Source organism: Argopecten irradians, chromosome 1 (genome assembly GCF_041381155.1).
Source record: "Argopecten irradians isolate NY chromosome 1, Ai_NY, whole genome shotgun sequence".
NCBI lineage: Eukaryota > Metazoa > Mollusca > Bivalvia > Pectinida > Pectinidae > Argopecten > Argopecten irradians.
The window spans coordinates 19,201,261-19,228,085 of NC_091134.1; the positions used below are offsets into that span (position 1 = coordinate 19,201,261).

The 26,825-nt window shown below is 35.5% G+C and overlaps 1 protein-coding gene across 2 annotated transcripts in view; it reads left to right on the forward strand.

The window, feature by feature from the left end:
* LOC138319844 (glycoprotein 3-alpha-L-fucosyltransferase A-like) overlaps nt 1-20,625 on the forward strand; it is a 59,338-nt gene extending 38,713 nt beyond the window's left edge. Inside the window, exons 1-2 of one of the 2 annotated variants that reach the window (XM_069262976.1) lie at nt 6,732-6,812; nt 17,084-20,625. In XM_069262976.1, coding sequence (XP_069119077.1) covers nt 6,784-6,812; nt 17,084-18,194 — 1,140 coding nt within the window. In that variant the 5' untranslated portion in view covers nt 6,732-6,783 and the 3' untranslated portion in view covers nt 18,195-20,625. Of the gene's footprint in view, nt 1-6,731; nt 6,813-17,083 lie in introns of those variants that run through there. The other variant, XM_069262983.1, reaches the window with a different exon arrangement.
* The last annotated feature ends 6,200 nt before the right edge of the window (nt 20,626-26,825 follow it).

A 26,825-nucleotide genomic window follows, 5' to 3' on the forward strand; every position in this document is an offset into this window, starting at 1 on the left:
AAAAAAGTTCGCTATGGGGTCAAAGTTCACAAATTTTTATTTTTTTTTTGATTTTGCGAAATTTCTTTTTTCATATCGATGCAGAATGTCATTCTGATGAATTTGATGTCTTTTATTTTTCGGTAGAACTTCCGGTTAATGTTGTATGCCATTTTGAAAAACAATCCTTTGATCGTTGCTAAATTCTCGCCAAAATGTTTAACATTATATATTGTCGAACTGAATGAATAATATAGTCTGCAATTGCTATAGAAAAGACCCCTCTAATGTTCTCTAACGTTTGATATGTTTTTCCTCTTCATCAAAAAAACAAAATGGCCGCTATGACGTCATATCTTAAAATTTAAAAATGCTTAAAACTCTCTAACAGTTCTTTTCACAGATTTCATCCAGTAATATTTTTTGCAGATAATCTTGAGCGTAAACTTTTTCTCTCTACATATTATTACAAAAATGGCAACTTCCGGTTTTCAGTAAGGGTCAAAATGTTAAAGGTCCTGTTTTTTTTGAAATCTTTCTCCTGAAGTTCTGTAATAAACAGGGATGGCTATAAAGTCAGAAAGTATCTTTCTCCTGAAGTTCTGTAAACACCACGCGAGACGTCGGGAATAAAAAGGTTTTTCTCAACAACTTGTCTTATTTCAGAAACACCAATATAAAGTAAATGAAATTGTCTTTAAAGACAGAAGAAATGTCTTAAACTTTCGGGCTCTAAAATAAAGTCAGACGGTAACCTCGCACCCCCATGCTACATCAAAGGCTGCGGCGGCGGATATCAAAGGAAATCAGTCGTCGCCCAACGTCACGGTCAGTGCACAAACACAAAAGCGCCTGCGCTGTCTTTGCCCAAAACTCAGTGTGACTTATCCTTCTCATATACGTCCTTGATACTAGTATTGACCTTGACCTATATTCAAGTTCACAGGGGTCAAATACACATATCATAAATAAATTGTTTAAATGGTCATAACTAACTTATCGTTGGTTTTACAGCTTTCATGCAATTATGTTATTTGAAGATAATCTACAGGACAATATTTTTCTAATAATAACTTGTTATAACAAGAGATCCCAGAGGGATCTTTGCGCCCACCATTGAGTGAACTTCATGCAGATCTTCACAAAAACACTTTTATTCAGGGCTGAAAGTCAAGGTCATTTATTGGTTACAACTTCAAAACCCATGCATTACCTAGTTCTTAACTTACCTGGCAATGACGGTATCGTAAACTAAATATAGTGAAAAGCCCGCCAAATTGTCTATGACAATTTCTAGTTAGTATATCAACTACAAACATTAGCAAAAAGTAAATATGTATGTACATATAGCATATCATGTCTGTTATAGCATACCAGCTACATAACTAATGTGAACAAACTATATTTCTGGAAAAAATATTGGTAGTTAGTATTCTTTAGAGAATTTACAGTATATATATCTGATAGAATTTTAACTGAAAATCTGAACTTTACTATATGTGCTTAAAAGGAGTTCATGCTGAATATAATACAGTACCAGTTAGGCCCTCTAGCAGATTTTCCTACAACAATATCTTCAATCAAACTATTTTTCATGTTGCGTTTTAGACAATTGTGCTTTGTCTGTCACCGCGCAGCATGCAGCCGTCACTCCTGCTCTTGAACCATGATGAGATAAAGCGCTACTAAGTTTGTAAAATGATTGACCTTGACCTTTATGCAAGGTCACAGCGGCCAAATAGGATCAAATCTTAAAACAATTTCTTAGCAATAATTAATATGCCTTGAAACTTGATATTGAGTCTGTACCGTGGTAGGACAAAGGCTACCAATTTTGTTCAAATAAATGACCTTGACTTTCAATTAAGGTCACACGGGCCAAATCGGCTGAATTGTTTAAACAACTTATTGCCAATAACTAAGAGATATGGGAAACTTTATATTGAGTCTGTAGCATTGTAAGATGAGGAAATATCAATTTTTTCAAATGAATGGCCTTCATTCAATGTAACCGGTGCTGATTAGGCTAAAATCTCCTTGCCAATAACTAAGATGATTTGAGACCTGCTTTCGGTCTGAATCATGCTGACATAGGGCTACCAGGTTTGTTCAAATGAGTAAACTTGACCTTTGTTCAAGACCACATGGCCAAAATAGACATAACTCCTTGGCAATAACTAATATGCCTAGATACTTGATACATGTATTAGCCGTGTAGCATGATAGGATGAAGGGCTACCAAGTTTGTTTAAATGAATAACACTGTCTCACATTCAAGATCGGGGGGAGCCAAATCGGCTATAATTTTTAAGCAACTCGTTGCCAATAGAAATGAGAGGTCTAGAGACCAGACTATCTGGCCAATAGCATTTTAGTATAAAAGTCTACCAAGTTTTTGCAAATGAATAACCTTGGCATTCATTCAACGTCACAATGGCCGAATAGGCTTAAATTATTAGACACTCTCTTGGCAATAATTAAGTGGTCTAGAAACGTGATATGGACCCAGAAACAATAAAATAATGGGCTACAAAGTTTGTTTAAATGATTGACCTTGATTTTCATTTAAGGTCACAGGGGCCAAATAGGCTTGGCAATAACTAATAAGCCTAAATAAATATGGCCTGGTAGCATTGTAGGATGAAGGACTACCAAATTTGTTCTTATGGATGACCATGATTTTCATTTAAGGTCACGGGAGCCAAATCAGCTGAAATGTTTAAAACAACTTATTGCCAATATACCTAAGAGATCTTGATACCTGAGATTTGGCCTGTAGCATAATAAGATGAAGGACTAACAACGTTTCGTAAACGAATGACATTGGCTTTCATTCAAGGTCACAAGGGCCGAATAGGTTTAAATCATTAAACACCTTCTCGGCAATAACTAAGAGGTCAAGAAACGTGATATTGGCCCTGTAGCATGATAAAATGAAATGCTACAATATTTGTGCAAATGAATGACTTGATCTTGATTCAGGGTCACAGGATCTAAAAAGGATAAAATTATTAATCACCTTGGCAATAAGTAAGATGCCTAGAGACCACATATTGGATCTGTGTCATGCTAAAAGTAAGAGCTACTACGTTTGCTAAATGAATGACCTTTAAATCCATTCAAAGTCACTGGAGCCAAATAGGCCATGCATTGTATTAACAGCTTATTGGCAATAATTATGAGGTCTAGTGGCTCAATATTGACTGTTGAATGGTAGAATAAAGGCTACCAATTTTGTTAAAATAAACGATCTTTACTTTCATTTAATATCAAAAGGGCCAAATCGGCTGAATTGCAACTTAGAAACTTGGTATTGAGCCTGTAGGATTTTAAGATGTTGGGCTATAAATTTGTTCTATGAATGGCTAGTCAATGTAACAGGTACTGAATACGCTTAAATGTTCTTGCCAATAGCTAAGATGCTTTGAGATCTGATATTGGGTCTGTATCATGTTGAGATATTGGCTTCCAGGTTTACTCAAATGAATGACCTTGACCTTCATTCAAGGTCACGTGGCCAAATAGGCTAATTTATAAATAAGTTCTTGGCAGTATCTAACTCGCCAAGATATCTTATTATCAAGTGTCCACTATTTTTGTAAAATTTGATGATACAATAGGAAATGCATCGAAAATTGTCTCAGAATGTTATGCAATTGCCATAGAACCAAAATTGACGTTTTCTAAATTCACAAATTTGTATTACTGATGGTTCATGTTTGTATTTTAGGTATAATATCGATATATGATATTGTGTTAATTGTACTTTTTTTGTTATCGACATGTCATAAATTCACCATATTTTATCTTTTGAATTCTATAAAAAGAAATCATCCATAAAACACTCTTTGCTTTATACACTCTCAGTGTAATTCGTCCGTCCAGATATTGTGGTCCTTTTTTGTAAGGACAGCAACTTGTTCTGTTACTCTAACGCAAAGCTATGTAATTTTATAAATTAATTACATGTATAATAATATTAATAAGAACTGCAGCAAATGCGGTCTGTGGTCACATGTTTCTAGGACCTAGGATGACGTAAAAAAATAGATATATGTGGCCGGTACTAAAAGTTATCCGTTTCGTCACTTTCTTTTATTGACTATATAAACCTGAATTGCATTGTATTGTTCCGGAAGTTTCCAAAGTCGATCAGATGCTTAGAATATCGTGACCGGTGCAAGAGTTTGTATGATACGCCGCTTGAAATTTACACAAAACAAATGCGTTTAGCACTGTGAAATGTCACTGTTGTTAATGTATAGTATATCATCGCTGACAATTATATCTTAACATATGTTTTTAAAAGTTTAGTGTCACTAAATCATGGCGAAATCTATTGAACGCTATAAGACACTGACTTCCAGTATCGCGTGCACAGTTGGAATCTGCGCATATCGGATGTACACAAACTCTACACCCGACAAAGAAAATAATAGTAAGAGTACACTCGCACTAAAAATAACTTTGTGTAAATAAGGCTGCATCTATTTTCATATTTTTTCGTAATTCTTAGAACTTTAACGGCATGCTGCGGTACATGCATACATGTACTAAGCATCGTGTCCTTTGCCTCTATCACTCAGCCAGTGAAACTACTATATAACAGCACACGTGCACGTGCTACATACAACATTACTGATAGTTCGACTACAAATATAACCCCTGTTCGATTGGTTATGAAAAGCGGTTACCGGCGCACGCCAGTCACGTGACCGGGCGATCTGGCAAAACAAGCATAACCGGTGTATTCCATCATGGCCGACATTTCTTCAGAGCTTTAGTAACATTTTGATTTTTGCATCAAAGACTGAATTGAAGTTGATCTTATAGATAGCATGGTATTCTAATTTGGTCAATATTTTGTTATGGTTACGCTAAACTTACCGTTAGCATTAGTAAGAAAAATATTTCTACATATACGTTTACAACTTTTATAATAGACAAATTAAAAGCGATTAAATAGTCGACGCATGTGCGTGGTTGTCTCTGTTTCATAATAAATGAGTGATTGTTTTTCAGACAGTAATGGTAGAGTTAATGATATAATGTGTATTTGGAAAAAAGCGATATTGCCAATAAAAAAATTAGCTTTCAAATATTCGTATTTTTCAATTCCGGGCCAAGAACTTTAAGGAATTCATAAATCAATATTTAAATTTCAATAGGATACCGTGACTGGATAATGTCGTGTTGTTGTTTCCCCTTTTGGAAAATGAACAACCCCTCCATTCTCATTTTTTCTTCATCATGCATGCTACTCTGTATAATATACACGTGTATGCTATTTTATTCCAAAAGAACAAATAAAAGAAATTGCATCGTACTGCATTAATCTGTTGTGTTGAAGTTTCTTATGAAAAAAGAAAACATATATGGTGGCCTATTTCGGCCATGTCGCATTGTCATTCCTCACAAAATCGCTCCGCGCGTTCCTGTTGTAATGCACATTTGATGTAATGTATGGTGCATTTTATTTTATATTGTAGAATTACATACATATAATATGAGATCATTTTCTAGCATTACAGCTTAGAATTTAATTACACATCACAAGACAATACGCGAAGCAATAGTGAGATAATGCACGGAGTGACACTACAACGTTACAAAAATACACTGTCGGTGCGAAGGACTACAAACGTGTTGTAAACTTATTTTCTCGCTAATGCGATAGAGCGACATGATTGTTTTATCGCACAGTCGCGTGTTATCGGCAGGACATTTTTGCCGCTCCAAGCACTGTCACTCCTTGCATTGGGCCACACGCCAATCATTATTTGTTCTTACTAAAATTCAACAGATCGCTGACGCACCAAGTAGTAAAGCATGAGTTATCTTAATAAATTGGGTTTAAATTGATACCTTGGTGTGGCATTGTTGTAACTTTATGTAAACTAATTTATATCTTACTACATGTCACCAGTAGACTTTTTTTCTCATGTCTTGACATAGGAATTAACAATGCATATTCACTTCTGAGCATTCTTTCTGAATTATGTATTTACAATGTACATGTAGGTTTAATATTGTACATATAAATCTATTTTCTTAGTGTTACACTCTGAATTACATGTATTCTGTGTAAAACCTTAGAACAAACCTTAACAAATATTGATATTGATAAACAGTCCTAGAGAAGTCATTGAAAATTTATGTACTTGGAATAAAACATTTAATTTTTATATACGATAGATTTACAGATTTTACTATAATCAGACTAATAGAATGTACATGCATAGGCATTTGGTTCTATAAAATGCCGTGACAACGTACGTATTACACTATATAGAGAAAAATATCTATAGAGCAAAACCTGGGCTTTATATATATATATATATATATATATATCTTTGTCTATACATATAACTGCACATTTCGATGTATTCGCTTCATAAATGTATATCTACATACCTGTGTGTATCAAAAGAGGTCCGTTAATGAATACAACAAGAAAATCATAATGTTTGGAGAATTTATGTCTAAACGGAATGAGTTTTCCTTAAAGAGAGTTTCGTCAACAAATATCTAACCTTTATTCCACCATCTTGCGCCGGTATTAGCCAGTGATTCAAAACCGGCTAATATAATCCGGCGTATCCCGGTCGCGCAACCGGCGCACTTTTTCTTTGAATCGAATGACTTAGCCGGCCTCGCCGGGTCGCCAGCGGGTGCCCGCTCTTGACAAATCGAGCAGGGGTATATATAGCGTACCCTTACAACCGTGCTACCCCAACCGAGAACAACCCCTACTGTGCATGTTCTACCGCTGACTTGAATGAGTGTACTGTAGCCGTGTTATTTATGGACTCGAGTACTGTCGCCAACCACAGGTAAATTGCTACTGTATGCTACGCTCTGGCCTCTCATCCAGCTTAACGAAACTGAATGGCTAGTTGGGCTATTCAAATAGCTTTTCGTCTGTGGTCCGTCCGTCCATCTGTTAACAATTCTTGTTACCGCTATTTTTCAGAAAGTGCTGAAGGGATCTTTTTCAAATTTCATATGTATGTTCCCCTAGGCCACTAGTTGTGTATATTGAATTTTGGGACCAATCGGTGTACAAGATGGCGGCCATCTTGGATTTTGATAGTTAAAGTTTGTTACCGCTATTTCTCAGAAAGCACACAAGGGATCTTTCTGAAATTTTATATATAGGCTCCCCTAGGACCCTAGTTGTGCATATTGGATTTTGGGACCGATCAGTCTACAAGATAGCCGACCGTCAGCCATCTTGGATTTTGATACTTAAAGTTTGTTACCGCTATTTCTCTGAAAGTACGAAAGGGATCTATCTGAAATTTTATTTATAGGTTCCCTTTGGACCATAGTTGTGCATATTGGATTTTGGGACTGATCAGTGGACAAGATGGCCGACCGTCAGCTATCTTGGATTTTGATAGTAAAAGTTTGTTACCGCTATTTCTCAGAAAGTACTGAAGATATCTCTCTGAAATGTAATATGTAGGTTCCCCTAGGACCCTAGGTGTGCATATTGGATTTTTGGACTGATCGGTCAACAAGATGGCCGACCGTCAGCCATCTTGGATTTTGATAGTTAAAGTTTGTAACCGCTATTTCTCAGAAAGTACTGAAGGGATCTTTCTGAAATTTAACGTGTAGGTTCCCCTAGGACCCTAGGTGTGCATACTGCATTTTGAGACTGATCTGTGAACAAGATGGCCGACCGACGGCCATATTTAATTTTGATAGTTAAAGATTTTTACCACTTTTTCTCAGAAAGTACTGAAGGGATCTTTCTCAAATTTCATATGTTGATCGGTCTACAATATGGTCGACCGTCAGCCATCTTGGATTTTGATGGTAAAGGTTTGTTACCGCTATTTCTTAGAAAGTACTGAAGGGATCTTTCTCAAATTTCATATGTAGATTTCCCTAGGACCCTAGTTGTGCATATTGCATTTTGAGATCGATCTGTGAACAAGATGGCCGACCGGCGGCCATATTTGATTTTGATAGTCAAAGATTGTTACCACTATTTCTGAGAAAGTACTGAAAGGGTCTTTCTCAAATTTTATATGTAGATTCCCTTAGAAACTTAGTTGTGCATATTGCATTTTGGAACCGATTGCTCCGACCGGCGGCCATCTTGAATGTTGATAGTTATCGCTATTTGTCAGAAATTACTGAAGGGATATCTCTTACATTCCATGCGTAGGTTCCCCTTGGGATTTAGTTGCTCATAGTACCTTTGGGACTGATTGGTCAACAAGATGGCCATCTGGCGGCCATCTTGGATTTCACCGCTGTTTCTCAGAAAGTAATGAAGCGATCTGTCTTATATTTCATATGTTGTATGTTTGGAAAAGTTTGAAAAGCAGGGAAAAGAGCCCTCCTTCCATTGTCAGACATAGGTCATTCTTTGGTGGGCGCCAAGATCCCTCTGTGATTTCTTGTTAGCTTAACCGATCTATATATTATCAATAATGCGTCTGTATCTACTTAAAAACAAAACAAATATTCTTCAAATTGCATCAACATTCACTTGACTAGTATTTCTTTATTGTAGATATTTTAACAAATCTTCATATTTCTAGTAAAATTGCATATGAAACTCCTTATAGATCTAGTGATGCCCATTACGTAGGGACCGCCATACCATGTCCCGACTGCAGGACGTGTGCAAAAAATCAAAACACACGTGGGATTTGTTAGATGAGTCCTAAACTGTCCTATATTTAGGATTTTCAATAAGTGGTTCGTAATATTATTACAGCAAAACTGACAAGCTACAAGGTTAGAGGCATTTTAACCATACTATTATATATAATTAGTTTTTGTTTGTTTGATTTATTAACGTCCTATTAACAGCTATGGTCATGTGAGGACGGCCTCCCATGTGTGCAGTGTGTTGCGTGTATGTTGTGCGAGGTGAGTGTACTGGGAGACTGCGGTATGTTCGTGTTGTGTCTTCTTGTATAGTGGAACTGTTGCCCTTTTTATAGTGCTATATCACTGAAGCATGCCGCCGAAGACACCAAGCAACACACCCCATCCGGTCACATTATACTGACAACGGGCGAACCAGTCGTCCCACTCCCTGTATGCTGAACGCTAAGCAGGAGCAGAAACTACCACTTTTATAGACTTTGGTGTGTCTCGGCCAGGGGACAGAACCCAGAGCCTTCCTCACAGGGGCGAACGCTCAACTCAAGGCCAAAAGTGAGGCGGTGCCAAGGGAGGCATTAGGAAAGATAAAGTCAGTTAGGAAGAAGAGAAAAGATAAGATCCTAAATTTAGTCGCCTTTTACGATATATAACCATCAGCTTGGATCTGGTGCCGTACAGGTAGTGAGTTTACTCCCAATATGATAATTGTAAGCCAACGTATCTGCTATCCGATTGCTCTTTAAAGTTTGTTAATGATCTCAAACACACTTATAACTTATTGTGGCAATTTAAGTATATAGATTATAATATTTTTCAAATAGTTCTGATAACTTTTCATGTGTAATATCTCCAGACATTGACATGTGTACGGAGTACGGCGGACTGCCAGTGTTTTTGACATGCTCTGCAAGATATATTTCACTGTTTCAGTTACGGTGGCCAATAAAAGAAAACAAACACAGTGCAATTATATTATGTTATTTCTTCTAAATACAACACTTCTTTGTGCAAGTTGTCAAGCATTTATTGTGAATGTTTTGCAATGAAATTACCACCTTTATAACATGAATTTGGGGTTCCCCGGACATCGTTTTCTCCAAACATTTTGAATGCGCAAAATATACCGATAGCAGATTTTTCCAGCATTTTCAGCCCTAAGAAAAATACATGTGCAAAGTACACTGGTGTGTAAGTAACACAAGTTTTTACGGTATTTGTAACAATTACGATTGTGTTTGGTACAGCTAATATAGCCAGAGAGTCCGCGATTTACCTGTGGTTTGGCGACAGTACTCGAGTCTGTAAATAACTAGCTACACTCGTTACAAGTCAGCGGTAGAGCGGTAGGGTTTTATATACACGCATCTTTCTCAGTTGGGGTAGCACGGCTGTAAAATGTAATTTGAAAACAAAACTTAAAAACTTAAAAAACCTCGTAAGTGATAACATCAACTAAACCACAAGTGTGTGCACTGTCTAGAAAGTTTATGCGTCGAAGTCCAGATGAGTAGAACTTTGTAAGATAGTCCCTTCATCTTCGACTACTTGAGATTTCACTGTATATTTACAGTAGGCAAAAAATATGTACACTCATTCAATACATCGATACAAGTCAGCGGCAGAGCGATAGGGGTTTAATTTGTAAACACGCTTACCAAATCCTCACCTGACAAAAATAAGACAGGAATTGAGAGAAATATTTAATAATATCCTGCCATGCGTGGTAACCCGCCGCCTTGTTGCTACGATGACCTATTCGTGTCACCCACCATTTACAAAAACATTCATAGATATTGCCAAATATGGACTTTCGGACAACCCATGGTCTAAAAATGTTCTGTCATTGTATGATATAGATGACCGAATAATCATTCAGTATTTATATAACTTATTTCGTCGTGTAACAGTAAAACGTACTTCGTTCGTTGGTTTCACTACGTGAAGTGTTGATGAAATGTTGAGATAATTTTTTCTACACCCACCCTCCGATTATTTGATTATTTAAATGTTTGCAACAATGACACAAAAATCACCAGAAATGTAAACATGGGTGTATTTGGTTATAATGTCCGACGTCTATTGGCCAGTTCTTGATACATTAGACCCACTGAGTTCGGAAGCTTACCGTCTGGTTTCTCCCGAAGCGCCTCGGTTTTCTGCATGGCAGACATTTTGTTTGTTCATGGGGTCGCCACTGCAAACCATGTGATTCCCGACAGTGGTTGAAGTAACTCAATATACTTTAAAAAAAAAAAGAATACTCATATTTATTCATCTTTAATAATATCAGGTATTATGCGAAAATTTGGGTTTTCCCTAGGTAGGGGCATATAATGAGAGATTTAGGTGAGTTGTCTGCATTGAATTAGCTTCCCTCTTAGACTGGCCACCAGTCCCTAGTAGTATTGAAAAAAATTCACTGAAATTTTGGCTCGATTTTTTTTCGTCTCTACTACATGTCTGATTTAATTCAAACTAAGGAGAGATAATCTAGCTATCATTTGGTTGTCCCCCTCCTAGGGCTGTAACATCTCCCCATCCGGCTCTCAAAATTATTTACCGTTACTTACCGTACAACAAGTATTAGATTCCCAAAAAGCTAAGAAGGCTACCATACAGCATTATTTATTAGGAAGCAATAATAGGAAAACTTGACGAATTGTTCTGTTCACAGTTAGCTGCCATAGTTCTTGTGACAATAATTTTTGAAGAATGATAATTTAAATGCTTTCAGAATTAATGTAAAGGGAAAGGGCTTTTATAAGTTGTAATAACTTGTGTCCGATCCTTTTGTAAATTTGTTTGCAATAAAATACGTTTAAACTAAAATTAATATAAAAGATAATCAACCTCATGATATTCATGAAAGGGCCACTAGGCTACCTTTCCGAAAAAAGAAGTCTCTTTAAAACGATAATTAACTTATTATTAACTTACATAATATAAAATAATAATAATAATAAAAATACTGTAAGAGGTATCTTCATAATTCCAATTGTTCTGAAATCAGAACGATTTTTAAAGTGTTCCGACAAAATTAATGTGGTGTAAATTACTTACTTTTGGAGAAAATCGACTTTTTGTATCGCTATTTTCCTGATGCAAATTACTTGTAAGGTCTTTATTACTACGGTGTTTATTCCCGTTGAAAACAAACGTTCTGACGCCCTTCGCGGGTTAAGTTCATTTTACGACTTTAAAGTCAACAAAAGAAGCGGAACAATATCAAGAAACAATCCATTTTTAGCTCTAATATCGACATTAGTCGGGCACAGAACTCGATACCGAATAATAAGAATTTCCTGTAATAGCTGAAATAGGAAAATATTACGATGTCAGTAAATAGATGTTTAATTTCTTTCGTTTGATTCAATTTCTAAATTTGATGACTTGATCCCGAACATTCCAGTGACGTCACTTTTAGTAGGAGTGAATGAAACGGCAGTCAGTCCCGCCGAACAGTGACGTCACAATCACCTGAATGACGTCGCTTACATGTTTCCCAAGGTAGTACAAAGGAGTACACACTCATTCGGTTTAGTGAATGCATATTTTCTTGATAATCAAAGAAGCATTTCGCTTCGAGCGAAATCGTGTAAATAGCAGGCAATTTGTTTTCGTTTTGAATACCATCTTCTGTATGTATAATGAAAAAGTTGCAGGATAAACAGAATACACGGCCACTATCTTACAATACAAGTTTTATTTTGGTGTCGATAGGGAAAACCGAGTTGACTCGGCAAAACCTCTTCATCTCATCTCATCGCACAAACGATAGCAGCATCGATATTAATTATAGCAAAATAAAAATGTCCAACGTTGGAAATATTGCAAGTTCATTCATTATTTACATAAACCAGTAATTAGAATAATCATTTATTTCATCTAGACTAAATAATTTGCAAATCCCATACACCGCCTGCAATGATATGTCCTTGGCCTATCGCTACCCACGATGCTCTCGATCGTGGTCTTATATCATGTAACTTTTCATGGGATGTTAAATCTAGATATATCTGTTTTCGACAGTTAAATTTCTATGAACACGTGTAAAATAAGCAGTCTCAACTGCTATTCCAAGACCGTAAAATGCTATCTTGGTCACCTCAGCCAAAACATAGGGGCACGCAAATTAAGACAGAAACGTTTAATAGTAATTTGATACATGTCATTTAAAAGTATTGGAGACCTTTTGATATGCACGTGTATATCATGACGTTTCAAGTGACTGCCCGTATTATCTTTTGTGGAAAATGAATTATACCTATATGTTATAAAACTCGGTTAGCTTTTTTATGTCATTATTGTTATATACACTGTATGCGGTATTTAAACGAAAACACATATTTTACATATTTTTACATAAGAAGCCAATGAGATATATATTATGTAAGTATCGATTAGCTTGTAACATAATAAAATTGATAATGATGACCAAAGATGATCTTTGACCATCATTATCAATTTCATTCGTTTAAATACCACATACAGTGTATATAACAATAATGACATAAAAAAGCTAACCGAGTTTTATAGGTATAATTCATTTTTCACATCTTCGATGAGGTTACAGCACTTACGAAGTTGAAGTTTTGCCGTATGGCGCAGATATAGTCAACTAATTATATAACACGACGTCGGGAAACATAATACGACCTGCGTTATGAAAATTAACATTTTGTTTATTTTAATAAAGTTGTTCAGAAGGTGAAGTGGGCCTTTTCCTTTGTTTGTTTGTTTGTTTGATTAATTAACGTCCTATTAACAGCCAGGGTCATGTAAGGACGGCCTCCCATGTATGCTGTGTTGCGTGTATGTTGTGCGAGGTGCGTGTTTTGGGAGACTGCGGTATATTCCAAGTTTTCAGTCTAATCATATACTTGGACAAGTTGGTGAAATACATAATATACGCATAACATGTTAGAAACAAGCATAACATTTCTTTAAAAACTGTACAAGCCTTACTTTGTTTAAGAATTTCCCTTGCAAACGACAGTTTTTACAAGTAGGTCACGATCAGCTAGCTAACAGTACTAGTTAGGTTATATATACACCCATGCGCTGATCTATCGTGTAGCGCCGCCTTGTGTGATTTCTGAAAATAATGTCAGACAACCAGAAAAAACATTCGGACTTCTCTGGGTTTATCTAATGACAATTTGTTTGCAATAATTTCCCCACTGTTACCCCTTCTACACATGAAATCTTCAACAACAACTAACCAATCAACACACGTAAATAGTTTTGGCCAGCCAATCAAAGTGAACAGACTATTTATAACCATGTGAATTCCCATCAACATGGCAGGAAAAGCGACCGATTCTAATAGCTACCATCCTGGGATGGTAGCAATATCAATAACTTGTTACTACCCGTGTATGTTATTTGTATATAACTGGAATCGCCTTTGTGTTGGTAAAGTGTCGTAAAATATCGTTTTGGTTTCATTTAATCAGCACACCTGTACGGCGTCAAACTTGGCTTGATATCGGTGTGGAATGTTAATTGTCTCAAAAGCCAGACGATGGCCAATACGGCTGATATGGGCCACGCGTAAGGATGACAAAACAGTTACTCTAGTAAAACAGTTGCCAAACGAGTAAAATGACAAAACACGTTGGCAAGTGCTTTTTACTAAAGCAGTTGCCACGACAATTACACAAATGTGTGTGCAACTACAGTTTAGTAAAGCAGTTGCCATGTCGGTTGATATGAGCCATCGTAGTTATGGCCTGCGGATATATATAGCAATAATGTCTTCCTGGTAAATTACCAGTCTAGTTTGGGACATTGACAATACTTTTATGAATTTTTAAAATAAAACTACTTATATTATATTACGTCCCATTGTTAATAATTATTTAGAATTAGTTGTAATTTGAAATAATAATTTTAAAATAAAATTAATTATATTCCGATAAATCTTAATAATTCTAGGTAATGTACAACGTAATTTGACTTTACAAACGAACAAAACTGATATTGTGTTTGTGTAAGCAAATTACAAAAAAATATCTACATGACTTCGACATATTCATGATAATTATGCTGTTATTAGAAGAAATATTAAAGTAAATTAATGTAATGATACAATTCAAAGGAAGTTCTTTGTTATTGTGTAAGTTCTACATGTAACAAAGTTGTTTAAATAACGCAAGAGGAACATATTTCAACTTATGTGAACCCAGCATAAAACTGCATTGGGTATTCCTCAAATCGTTCAAATAATTAAATGTGTGTATATATCTTTAAATTATATTTTTAATGTATATATATATCATATCTTTAAGTGTCATGATATTAAATGTTAAAAGAACTTCCATATGAGTAAGCATAGAACTACAGTATAATCATGAATAAGTCACAGAGTATATAAAATTTTAGCGATAAATTTTTACATTGCTTTAAAGGGACAATTCGGTCTAAGAGAACATTAAAATTTGTACATATCGAAAACCCCCCAGTTCTAATGGAAATTAGATCAGTCGGTTTTACTGTGATGATATGCCAGAAAACCCCGTGGTGTTGAAATGTGTGTGAAATGTTCAAACTCGCTCGCTGTCCGCCATTACGCATTGTGGTCGAACGTCTTGAGTGCCGAACCCAGTCCCTTGCTCGTAAAGTAATGCAACTTTTGTCTGGAACAGTAGTTTGTTTACCTTATTAGGTGAATTGTCTTGCCTAAAAATAATTTTTATCACCTCCTCAGTGGTTATAGTTCATTTGTTCGGCGTGCATGACTTTGGCTCGGGTATGGGTACAGCGTACACATGCACCTACTTAAACGTATTGATCAACGATTTATAATTTCAACGGTATCAATTAAAATACTTAATAATGACGTGGAATTTGTCAATATTTTATATTTACACTAGCTAGGCTTGTTCACTATGCGCAAATACTAGCCGATTTTGTTTACCATAACTGCATGGTAACATTGAACTTGCGTATGAAAACTTACGTATGAAAGTGTTCTATTCAACTTAAAGGGGCTACTTATATATAAAAAAAAAAAAAGAAACACATGGCTTTGTTTTCATTTTGACGCAACATTACGTGTATATTGTTGTTTTTCATAGAATTTTGGAAAAATGCAAACAATACATATATGTTTTATATTTATATATGATGCCAACATTTTTTAAATTAACAATTTTATAAAGAAACAGGAAAATATCCCGACCGGGGCGACGTGCAGTGCTATCAAATGTAAACATTGCCTCTGTGTCTGTGTTCGTCCTACGATCGAGTCTTTGGGGTGGACGGGCGTGAGACCCTCTGACAGAGGTCAGTTATAAACATATCATTTTTTCTTTGTTCTTTGAGAATTTATAAAACATGCACCTCTAGTAATCCACGTGTTGACAGTTACGCGTCACCACAAATATATTGTACCAATCGAACACAAGTGAAATTGTTCCGTCTGTAGATGGCGATGGATCTTAACGTAGATTACACAATCACATGGCTCCTAATGATGTAATATCGTCAAGGCAGACGACAATCTCAAACACGTTGAGCTACTTGAACCATCGGTGTATTGACAACTTCGGCAAACTAAATTGTGTAAGCGTGTGTCAGCTTCGCCTCGCTGCACAAAACGGCCACCGAGTTCACACATGTGGCCGAGTAATGTTATTATATATATTAACTTTTAGCAAAATTGAATATTGAATAAAATATTTAACTTTTTGTCGTCGCGGATGAAAAATTCTACCTTACGCGAAGAGTCATCATGCGCTGTTCAGTTGAGTAAGCTTCTCCCACTTTTGACCGACTTTTATTGAATAATTACGTCACATTCAAATGACGATTTTATTGCATAAAATATAAATAAAAAAGTCGTTTAGGGATTGGACTGCGATTTTATGTTAACCATGCTTGAATGGAGCAATTCCTCTAAGAATATATTCTATGGGGCGCGTTCAATTATCGGGTATAAATGTACATGATGCAATATTATAATTGAATAATTTGACCTGGGGCACAGTGTTTTTTTATACGTACGTCTGGTAAGCGCATGTTCATTGATGTTAATAAACGAGATTAAATGACCATTATATAGAAATTACCAGGTGCATAGCTGTTTAATTCACGTACTGATAGATTTTAAGTTCCAGGAGTGAAAAGAGAGGGATTAAAAGATTGTATAGGAATTGGGTAATAATATACATTTGCAACGGGGGTTCCTACTATATATCATCAAAGTTGTATGATTAATTTCAATGAAATAGGTCATTTTTTAGAAAATGATGTGCATATTCTGTAACAATTTATATAGAAAATTGTGAGAGAGTGTGTTTTTTAGAGAGGGTGTGTTTTGTTTGTTTGCTTGTTATTTTGCCTTGTTTTCTTATACGTTTCAGAAAATTAAAAGGGCGCCAGATAGAAAATAACGCAACAATTAACTGAATATTGGTTATAATTTTAATGTATTCATTTATTATATTCATACAAAATTTATTTATTTCAGTCAGACTCTACAATTCATACGGCGAGGAGTATTGGTCATTGGAATACTGTGTATAGTGATGATGTATTTTTTCACAACAATTAACCAACATCAAGGGAACAAGAATCAACCAGCTTTTATGGTGAAGTCCTATTCTGCAAAGGTAAACCATATGACGTCAAATTCTGTGAAGTTAAACAATGAGACAGTAAAAGTTCTGTATTACAACAGACCCGAATGGGTTTCAGGGAAAGAGTTTAGCAGTTGTAAAAACCGATGCGAACTGATTTCTGGATCAAAAGCATTATCCTCCGCAAAGTTTGTAATTTTCCATGGACCACGTTTAACAAGTACGGTTCCTCCTAAGAAGTCACGTGGCCAAGTTTGGATCATGCATGGAATGGAGTCTCCGGTGCATTATTTTGTTGACTTATCTAATTGGAAAAATGTATTTAATTGGACATTTACGTTTAGGAGAGATTCCGACGTTACATGCCTTTATTCTGATTTTCAATATTTTCAAGAAAGTAATAAATCAATGTCGGATCAATGGAAAGTAAAGAACAGGACCGCAGCTTGGATGGTCTCAAATTGTAGAACCCCTAGTAAACGAGACAAATACGTTAGACATCTCCGCAAGTCTGCTGATGTTCACATCTATGGTAAATGTGGGGCATATAAATGTCCTAAATCTACTGAAAGCAGTTGCTTGGGAATACTTAAAAAGCATTACCGGTATTATCTTGGATTTGAAAATTCATTGTGTGTAGATTATGTAACAGAAAAAGGATATAAGACCTATAGGTTTTCTCCTTCAACAATTCCGGTTCTGCGTGGTGGATTAAATTATTCGCTTTACTTCCCTCCCGGATCATACCTTGATACAAAGAACTTTGAAAGTGCTATTGCACTAGGGAAGACAATGAGTGCGAATACAATAGATAATTTGGATAGATTTTTTGCATGGACTAAATACTTTTCTAAGAAACCAAATTTGATGGCAACGGATAAATGGTGTGATTTGTGCAAACACATCCATAATGCAGAAAATTATAAACGTCTTTATTCCAATATCAAACACTGGTTAGATGACTATCATAGGGGAGGTTGTAAATTTCCTACGGATCTGTAATAATAATTTTCCGGATATATTTTGACGATTCCGTTTTCTTTTGTTGTTTATATTCTACTGTATTGTACAGTAGGAAGTCTGACAAGTCTTTTGGAGGACAAGATCGAGGAACTCTGACAATGTAGGCCGCCGAAACGGTTTACGGTTCCATAATGTCCCAATTACTGCCGAAGAAAAGAAATTCTCAAAACTTGATATTAACATTGGAAGAGATGATATATATCGCTCCCATATTATTGGAAAAGAAAATAGGGATGGGAAGTACCAGATCATATCTTACAAACTAATTAGCGACTGGTATCATAATTTCATACCTAATTAGCAACTGTTATCATAAATGCATACCTAGTTAGTGTCTGGTATCATAATTACATACATATTTAATGTCTGGTATTCAAATAACATACCTAATTAGTGTCTGACATCATAATTTTATACCTAGTTAGTGTCTGACATCATAATTACATCCATAATTAGTGTCTGGTATCATAATTATATACATAATTGGTGTCTGACATCATAATTACATACCTTATAAGTGTCTGGTATCATAATTACATGCCTAATTATCAACTAGTATCATAAATGCATACCTAATTAGTGACTGGTATTAAATTACATACTTAATTGGCATTATGTATGTTTATTATCACATTTATATACAAAAGCCCATTTAGATTTAATCTTACAATGAAACCAAATTATGCATTTGTACATCGCTTTAATTATTTCTTGTTTTCAAAGAATAAACCTACATCTATAGTTTTGTAAGAAATCAATGTCAGCAAACAAAGTTTACAAATAAGTGATAATTTGCTTTTTTTCAATTTGTCATTCGTATATGCGTACATGTAGCTTTAAAAATCAATGGTTTCACCACTACCTAACTTTTAATTAACTGTGTGTTTGCTTGTGAACGTTTGTACTATGGAAATACAATTTTTTCCCTTTTGAATATCTTATCTATACAACGTATGAACATCTTCTGTTTTCTCTATAAATTCTTTCTCTTTACTGCAACCCTTGACCTTTCCTTTCATGACCCCTGTCTCTTTCTTATGAAGTCTGAGTGCCCTGATTATAATGTACATGTATATATATGTACGGTAAATTCAGCCGGTTGCCGCTCCATCTGTAGCGTGTTATTTGATGATCATGGGTAATGATTTAGTACAATATCGGGCGGCAATCGGTTGCTTCTACCGATGTACTCATTTTTTTTATTGATATCACAAATATTTTTTACTATATGAAATTGACCGATATTTATAGGTGCTGCAGATCTAAAGCAACGTTCATGTTTTAAAAACTTGTAACATTTATTTATGTGTTAATTAGCAATAATTTGACCAATAATTCTAGTTTCCTACTGATACTACTTCTCCTCCTACTCTCATGTAATGATGTTTGTTTGTTTGATTAATTAACGTCCTATTAACAGCTATGGTCATTTAAGGACGGCCTCACATGTATGCGGTGTGTTGCGTGTATGTTGTGCGAGGTGCGTGTTTTGGCAGACTGTGCTATGTTCATGTTGTGTCTTCTTGTATAGTGGAACTGTTGCCTATATCACTGAAGAATGCCGCCGAAGACACCAAGCAACACACCCCATCCGGTCACATTATACTGACAACGGGCGAACCAGTCATCCCACTCCCTGTATGCTGAGCGCTAAGCAGGAGCAAACACTACCACTTTTATAGACTTTGGTGTGTCTCGGCCAGAGGACAGATCCCAGAGCCATCCTTACAGGGGCGAACGCTCAACTTAAGTCCAAAGGTGAGGCGGTGCCAAGGGAGACATTAGGAAAGATAAGGTCATTTAGAAAGAAGAGAAAAGATAAGATCCTAAATTTAGTCGCCTTTTACGATCATGCAATAGGGGCAGCAGGTACAGCGATCAGTACAACTTCGGTCGTTAGCATCGGGAGTGATCACAAATACACATAATTCAATAAATTAAGTAAGTATATACATCTGTTAAAATAAACCCAAACTCTCTCTCATTCTCTCTAAAATCTTGTAAATATCATATTTTTGCCATTTTTGTGTTCTTTGTTATATAATTAATTATAATGTAAGGAGAGGGCTTCATATAAGTTGGCAAACTTGTGCCTAATCCTATTGTATGTAAAATTACTCAATAAAATACTGTATGTTTAAATCAAATCAATGACAAATAAGTACTGTCATTTCCTGCGTATTACCCGCACCGGAGTATAGACCGTGGGATGCAAACTCAGGCATGTTCTATGATTTAGTCAAATTAATTCCAGATAACCCGCACAGGCAGATTGCCCAAGGATTATACATTGATGTAATCCTTGAAATTACAGTATATGTTAATATGTACTAATAAAAGTAATTGAGTCTACATGATATAGTGATATACATGATATAGTGATTTCTTTTCGAAAGGGGGTATATGTTTATTCAAACACATATAAAGTTATCATTAGCATATTTTTGTTGTTTGGAAATAGTTTTAAAAACACTTTAGCATAATAAGAGTGTTACTTGAGCTATTTCATAAGTATTTGAAATAGCTTACAGCGTATAAACCGCATATGTGGTGTAAAAAAATGTATATCACGAGGGCAATACGCAAGACAGTTCGGGTTAAGTTACTGTATTATTATGATACATATCGGGAATAATATAATTATATATTGTCCTTTTCGTTTGTTTGTTTGTTTGATTGATTTACGTCCTACTAACACCCAAGGGTCATGTAAGGACAGCCTCCCATTTTACGTCCTATCTACAGGGCTGCGCTTTTCGCACGATACATTTACCATTAAACGCTTCTTGGATTTGCGATTACATGAATTCAACATTTCGCATAACAGTACAGATATGAACGGTCTCTAGAAGTGTGCACTAATTTGCTGTCGCAGTGTAAACTTACCACAATGCTCGGCTAATTTGCAAATATTTTCAAGATCTTTTAGTAGGACGATGACCATCATCAGAGACCCACGGTTGTTTACACTACGCAACACATACAGGTCTATCTAGTCAGAAATAAAACTAAATACTAATACTAAGAGTTTACAACAGCTATCGACTCCGTTGCTGCTCCCATAAAGTGTATGCAAACTTCAATCTTATTGGCTAAAACAGGATTGAAAAATATGAGTGAACCAATCAGATGGAATCCACCGAAACGTTAACCGCATAGATGTACATTCTATCTTCTACATTACATGCACATGTATCTTATATGTATGTTTAACTTTCTCAACTACCAGCTAGGGATCATTTGTCTCAGTGCGCCAGAAGAGGTTCGTATGGGTTAAAAATAGAACTTGGTGTTCATATATTGCACGATAGAATGTTGACTTTTGATTGGCCAAAAGCAATAAATGGCGCGAAATATTTTCTGACATTACATGAAGTCACTTTAACATTACAAGAACCAATTATACGTCAAAATGAGAAGAAGCAACATTCAAATATTGTTATTTTCGTTATGTCCCAGGCTCGGTTAAACCGGGAGAAATAAATTTAATAATCATTAATAGCCATTTTAATTTCTACGTTCCATGGTCAACGAATTGAATCGTTCGCTTTAAAGGGTCCATTCAAGAAAATATTCACCTTAAAACAAGTTACATTTTTACATAGTTTAGAACTAGGAGGATAAAATAATTGAAAGTCTGAACTATCTACACGACCCCTAAATTACGAAGTGAATTATTTAAGGTTGTATGCTATGAGAACTCAAATGGTTAGAAAGTTACACAAGTGCAAAATTGTTTGTTTGTTTGATTAATCAACGTCCTATTAACAGCTATGGTCATGTAAGGACGGCCTCCCATGTATGCTGTGTGTTGCGTGTATGTTATGCGAGGTGCGTGTTTTGGCAGACTGTGCTATGTTCATGTTGTGTCTTCTTGTATAGTGGAACTGTTGCCCTTTTTATAGTGCTATATCACTGAAGCATGCCGCCGAAGACATCAAGCAACACCCCCCACCCGGTCACATTATACTGACAACGGACGAACCAGTCGTCCCACTCCCTGTAGTCTGAGCGCTAAGCAGGAGCAGAAACTACCACTTTTATAGACTTAAGTGTGTCTCGTCCAGTGGAAAGAACCCAGAGCCTTCCTCACGGGGGCGAACGCTCAACTCAAGGCCAAAGGTGAGGCGGTGCCAAGGGAGGCATTAGGAAAGATAAAGTCAGTTAGGAAGCAGAGAAAAGATAAGATCCTAAATTTAGTCGAAATTTACGATCATGCAATAGGGGCAACAGGTACAATTCTAACGCCTTACCTGCAGGGCATACAAGTGCAAGTATAATCATTTACAAGTGCAAGTATAATCATTTACAACCGAGTTGATCGGAAACCATTGCCATATAGTATTTTTCTCGTGATTCTGTAATCCCTCATCTGAAAACTTTGTGTGTCATTAATTCATTGCAATTTTTGCTTCCCTCCACCCTTTGCAATCCGTGTTTCTATCGCACTTATTTTCATTGTCGCCTGGTGTATTGTTCCCTGTTTAACATTTCATATGGACTGTGGTGACGAATGTCACCAGAGCAAAGATAAAGGTGATCAACGCCCCATGGCACTTTAATGCATTAATATGTAAACCAACAGTTGGTATTTATTAGACGCTCGTTTAATTTTATCCATATAAGTACCTTGACCAACAAGGTACGTGTAGAACTAGAGAAGAGGAAGGTGTACGAGAATAGAAAAACCACCGACCTACGGTTCATGAAACGCGGCATATGTTAATATGTTAATTTATGTAGGTATTATCAATACATTAACCGCCGTTTTAATGCGAACGCAGTGTTCTTTTAAACATTTTTTCCGTTTTAAGTTGCTAAAACACAAAAGACGTGTCTTATTAATTTGTTTAGAATACAAGTCAATGCTAATAGGGACGATCTAAAGAAAAACCTTTATGTAAAATAGAACGGCAAATTGATGTTGGCAACTTCATTGTGTTGTACGCAGATTAGAACGTACGTACATTCTCTATTAAGATTTAAGTCTCATTAGGTATACAGGAGCATGGTTCAGAGAGATAGCACTACATTTACATTAACTAGCTACTTCTTCTATATAAACTAACCAAGGCAAAGTGTAGTCTATGGAGGGATAACTGACAACCAAAACAATAAATGGAACAGGCTGTTATAATTGTGCCTGCTGCCCCTATTGCATGATCGTAATAGGCGACTAAATTAAGGATCTTATTTTTTATCTTCTTCCTAACGTCTCCGGTCCCTTGACACCGCCTCACTTTTGACCTTTTGTTGAGCGCTTTAATTTGTTTGTGTGATTATTTATCGTCCTATATACAGCCAGTGTCATGTAAAGGGACGTTAATTAAGCAAGCAAGCAAACAAAAAAATTGTCTACAAAGCTCTGTCATTGATATAGACCATGGATGCCATAGGAAAACAGTTTAATGCCTAAGATAAAAAGGCAAGAGTTCCATTATATGAATGAGATGCATCACGAATATACAGCCTCCGAAAATATTAAAGGCATAAACAAACGCAATACACTGCATAGAGAATTCCAACATCCACGTCAGGCGATGTGGAATAGACTTGTTATTTTTAATAGCTAATAGACAGTGTACCTTCTAAACAAACTACTATGCATCACTACTAGTAGCCATTGATTTTTTTTTATTACATAGTTGGCATCTATAATTCAGAACCCTGAATCGTAATTATTTAATACTAACCGCTCAGTTACACGTAACACCAACATAATTATTCTTCGATTGATCGGGTTTTCAGCAGCACGTGTAGCACATAGAAATCATTCATATAGATTCATGAAGTATATCGGCCATTTAACCAGGGTGTGATATTTGTTGTCTCATTCGTACCTTTTCAGTTACTCGACTGTAGGTCGGAGTATAGTAAGCATCGCGCGTTTTTTAAATGTTATGACAAAACAACCTGATACGGATTAAGTTACTCAATAGATGTTACACAACGTGTCGTTGGTCGGTTATGTTTATTTCACACGAGTGAGCTATTTTTTAAACGTTATAAAAGACACGAGCTTTAGCGAATGACTTTTGAAATTTAAAAAAAAAAAATTACGAGTGTGAAATAAAATTCCATGTCCAATAACCCCGAGTTGTGTGACCTGTTCTACCACAATGAAATCATCTACAAGAAGGCCAAAATAAGATAACGCTATTTTCCGACATATGCAACTAAGGTGTAATGATATCATAAGCAAACGGGCACTCATTTATATTCAAAAATCTGAATTGCTTAAAAATGTTTTAATAACAAATTATTTTAATTGTGAACAACATCCATACATTCCTATTCACCGAACGTCTTTTTAATCTAGATTTCTATAGATACTTGAACAATCAACTAATCGTTGTCGAACTACATTCGGACATGGTTACAGCTAAGTGACTTCTACATCTACTTCCCGCCTAATAACCATCAAACATTGTAACTAAATTAGTGAATGTCTGGTCTAGATGCGTTAATTCTACCGAAATTACAACAGCGTCCTCGTACAGCAAGATATATCACTAACTAAACAAAAGACCATTATGGCGAGACGATAGTTTATGGTACGAACGTGAAAACATGAAATATTTCGACGTCGTCACACATCCGTGTCAACAGCGGTTTGTTCTGCAAGCAGCAATCGGACTTCATGATGTCATTCAATTTTTGATAACGATTTGAGAAGTTACAATGAAAAAAGTAGTTTGGGTCGAAGTTTAAATCTCGACCAATCAAAAGACTGGAATTCCATTAGTGGATCATTAATACATGTACCTTGCACATTTATACAATGGCCTGAGAGTGGAATAACACGACGTTTTGTGGTAGAAATTCCGTTATTTCACTCGGGCAATCTTTCTGATTAAAATAATGAAAAATATACCAATTTTCCTAAATCTTGACAAAGTTTACAAGCGTTACGGTATTAATCGGTTAAAAATAATGTTTTGTTTGAGAAAATCGAGTTATCACGTGAATGTGAACGAAAATTGAATGTTTCTTCACGGCAATCGAGTCCTAAGAAAAAGTAAACATTTTCCTTATGGAAGACACTGCCAGACATACCCTAAAATTTATGTTTATAAAAATACATCTACTTCTCTAGGCCCGATTGTTCAAAAGGTGATTAGGCTAATCAAAGTTATTCTTAAATAAAATAAAAATTTTATAAGACTCCTTTTCCCTTTTCTTTAGTTACGTGCTGATTTTAATGAATATATAATTACATGTTTCGTAGAAAAGATAATTGAAAATTATACTTACCATATCACCTTTTGAACGACTGAAACCTAAAGTCCCATTATGTTTTCGACAACAAGTTGTAAAATTAAGAGATCTCAAAATAGAGACGGCAAAATTTGAATCGGCAGTAGAAAGGCTCCAACATGATTTTACTAAACAGATAAGCACTCTTAAAGAAGAACACAAAGAAGTGGACAAGTTAAAGGGAGAAATACATGACCTTCATATTACCAAGGACAGTTTACAAAAGAAAATTGTACAAATAGAAAAACAAACTGTAGATGGCTAAAGTTGGGATAGTTTCAAGGCCATCAACGATCTAGAACAACATGGAAGAGCCAATTCCATACGTATATCTGGTCTACAAGACACCGATGAAAGTGAAACCTACAAAACACTACTGTGAAAGTGATCAAATTATGTAAATAAAAACTCAACCTGGACATTACAGAGACTGACGTGGACACTGCACATACCGACATGGAAAACCTAGAAACACTATAGGCAAATTTTCGCACAGAGCCACAAAATCAAAGAACGCTCCGAACTAAAGTCAACTGGTAAACAATCAGGACTTGCTAAAGAAAGCCTACCAACATCCACAGATAACATCAAAGTGGTCCATGAACGGTAAACTTAGAATTAAAAATAAAAGCGGCAGAATTTTCCAAGTCACTGACCATCAAGATTTGGAAAAAATATTGCAAGCCCAGTGACTAGCGCGGTGACTTTTTCTCAAATACTTTGTTAAAAAATCGATTTCAGCAGCGCGTAGAGCTACCCATAACGTGTGCAAACTGACCAGTTAAATGCTGTTTTTTTCTTTGTTTCTTCTTCAGTATTCTTTTTCTTCTTCTTTTCTTTGTAACTCTCTCTTTCCAATATTAAAATAGTAGATTTTTTATGATTCTTTTTTTTATTAATCACATTATTAACATATTATATAGAACATAATTGTATTAAGAAAATGATGTTTGATCCAGAATTAATCGTAATTCTCCCTTTCCACTACTAAAATTATATATATATATATATTTCAGTATATATACTGGAAGATTATATTCTCCTTCCGGTGTTGTTTTAAACTGCAACTTGCAATATATATATATTATTTCTTAGTCATGCAAACATTTAATACTGTTTTATTGTTCTGATATTCTAGTATGATATATTGAGTGAAGTTTCATGATCAGGGTGTGTTTAATATATATTTATATATAAAACTTTTTAAACACTTCCAACGATTTGTGTCACCAAAATGCATAAAGTGCTTTTACAGTGTCTATATTCTTACTGTATAAACCATTACTTATATATTATTGGTGTATATACATATACCACATTGTCCTAATAATATATTTAAGGAATAGATTTTTA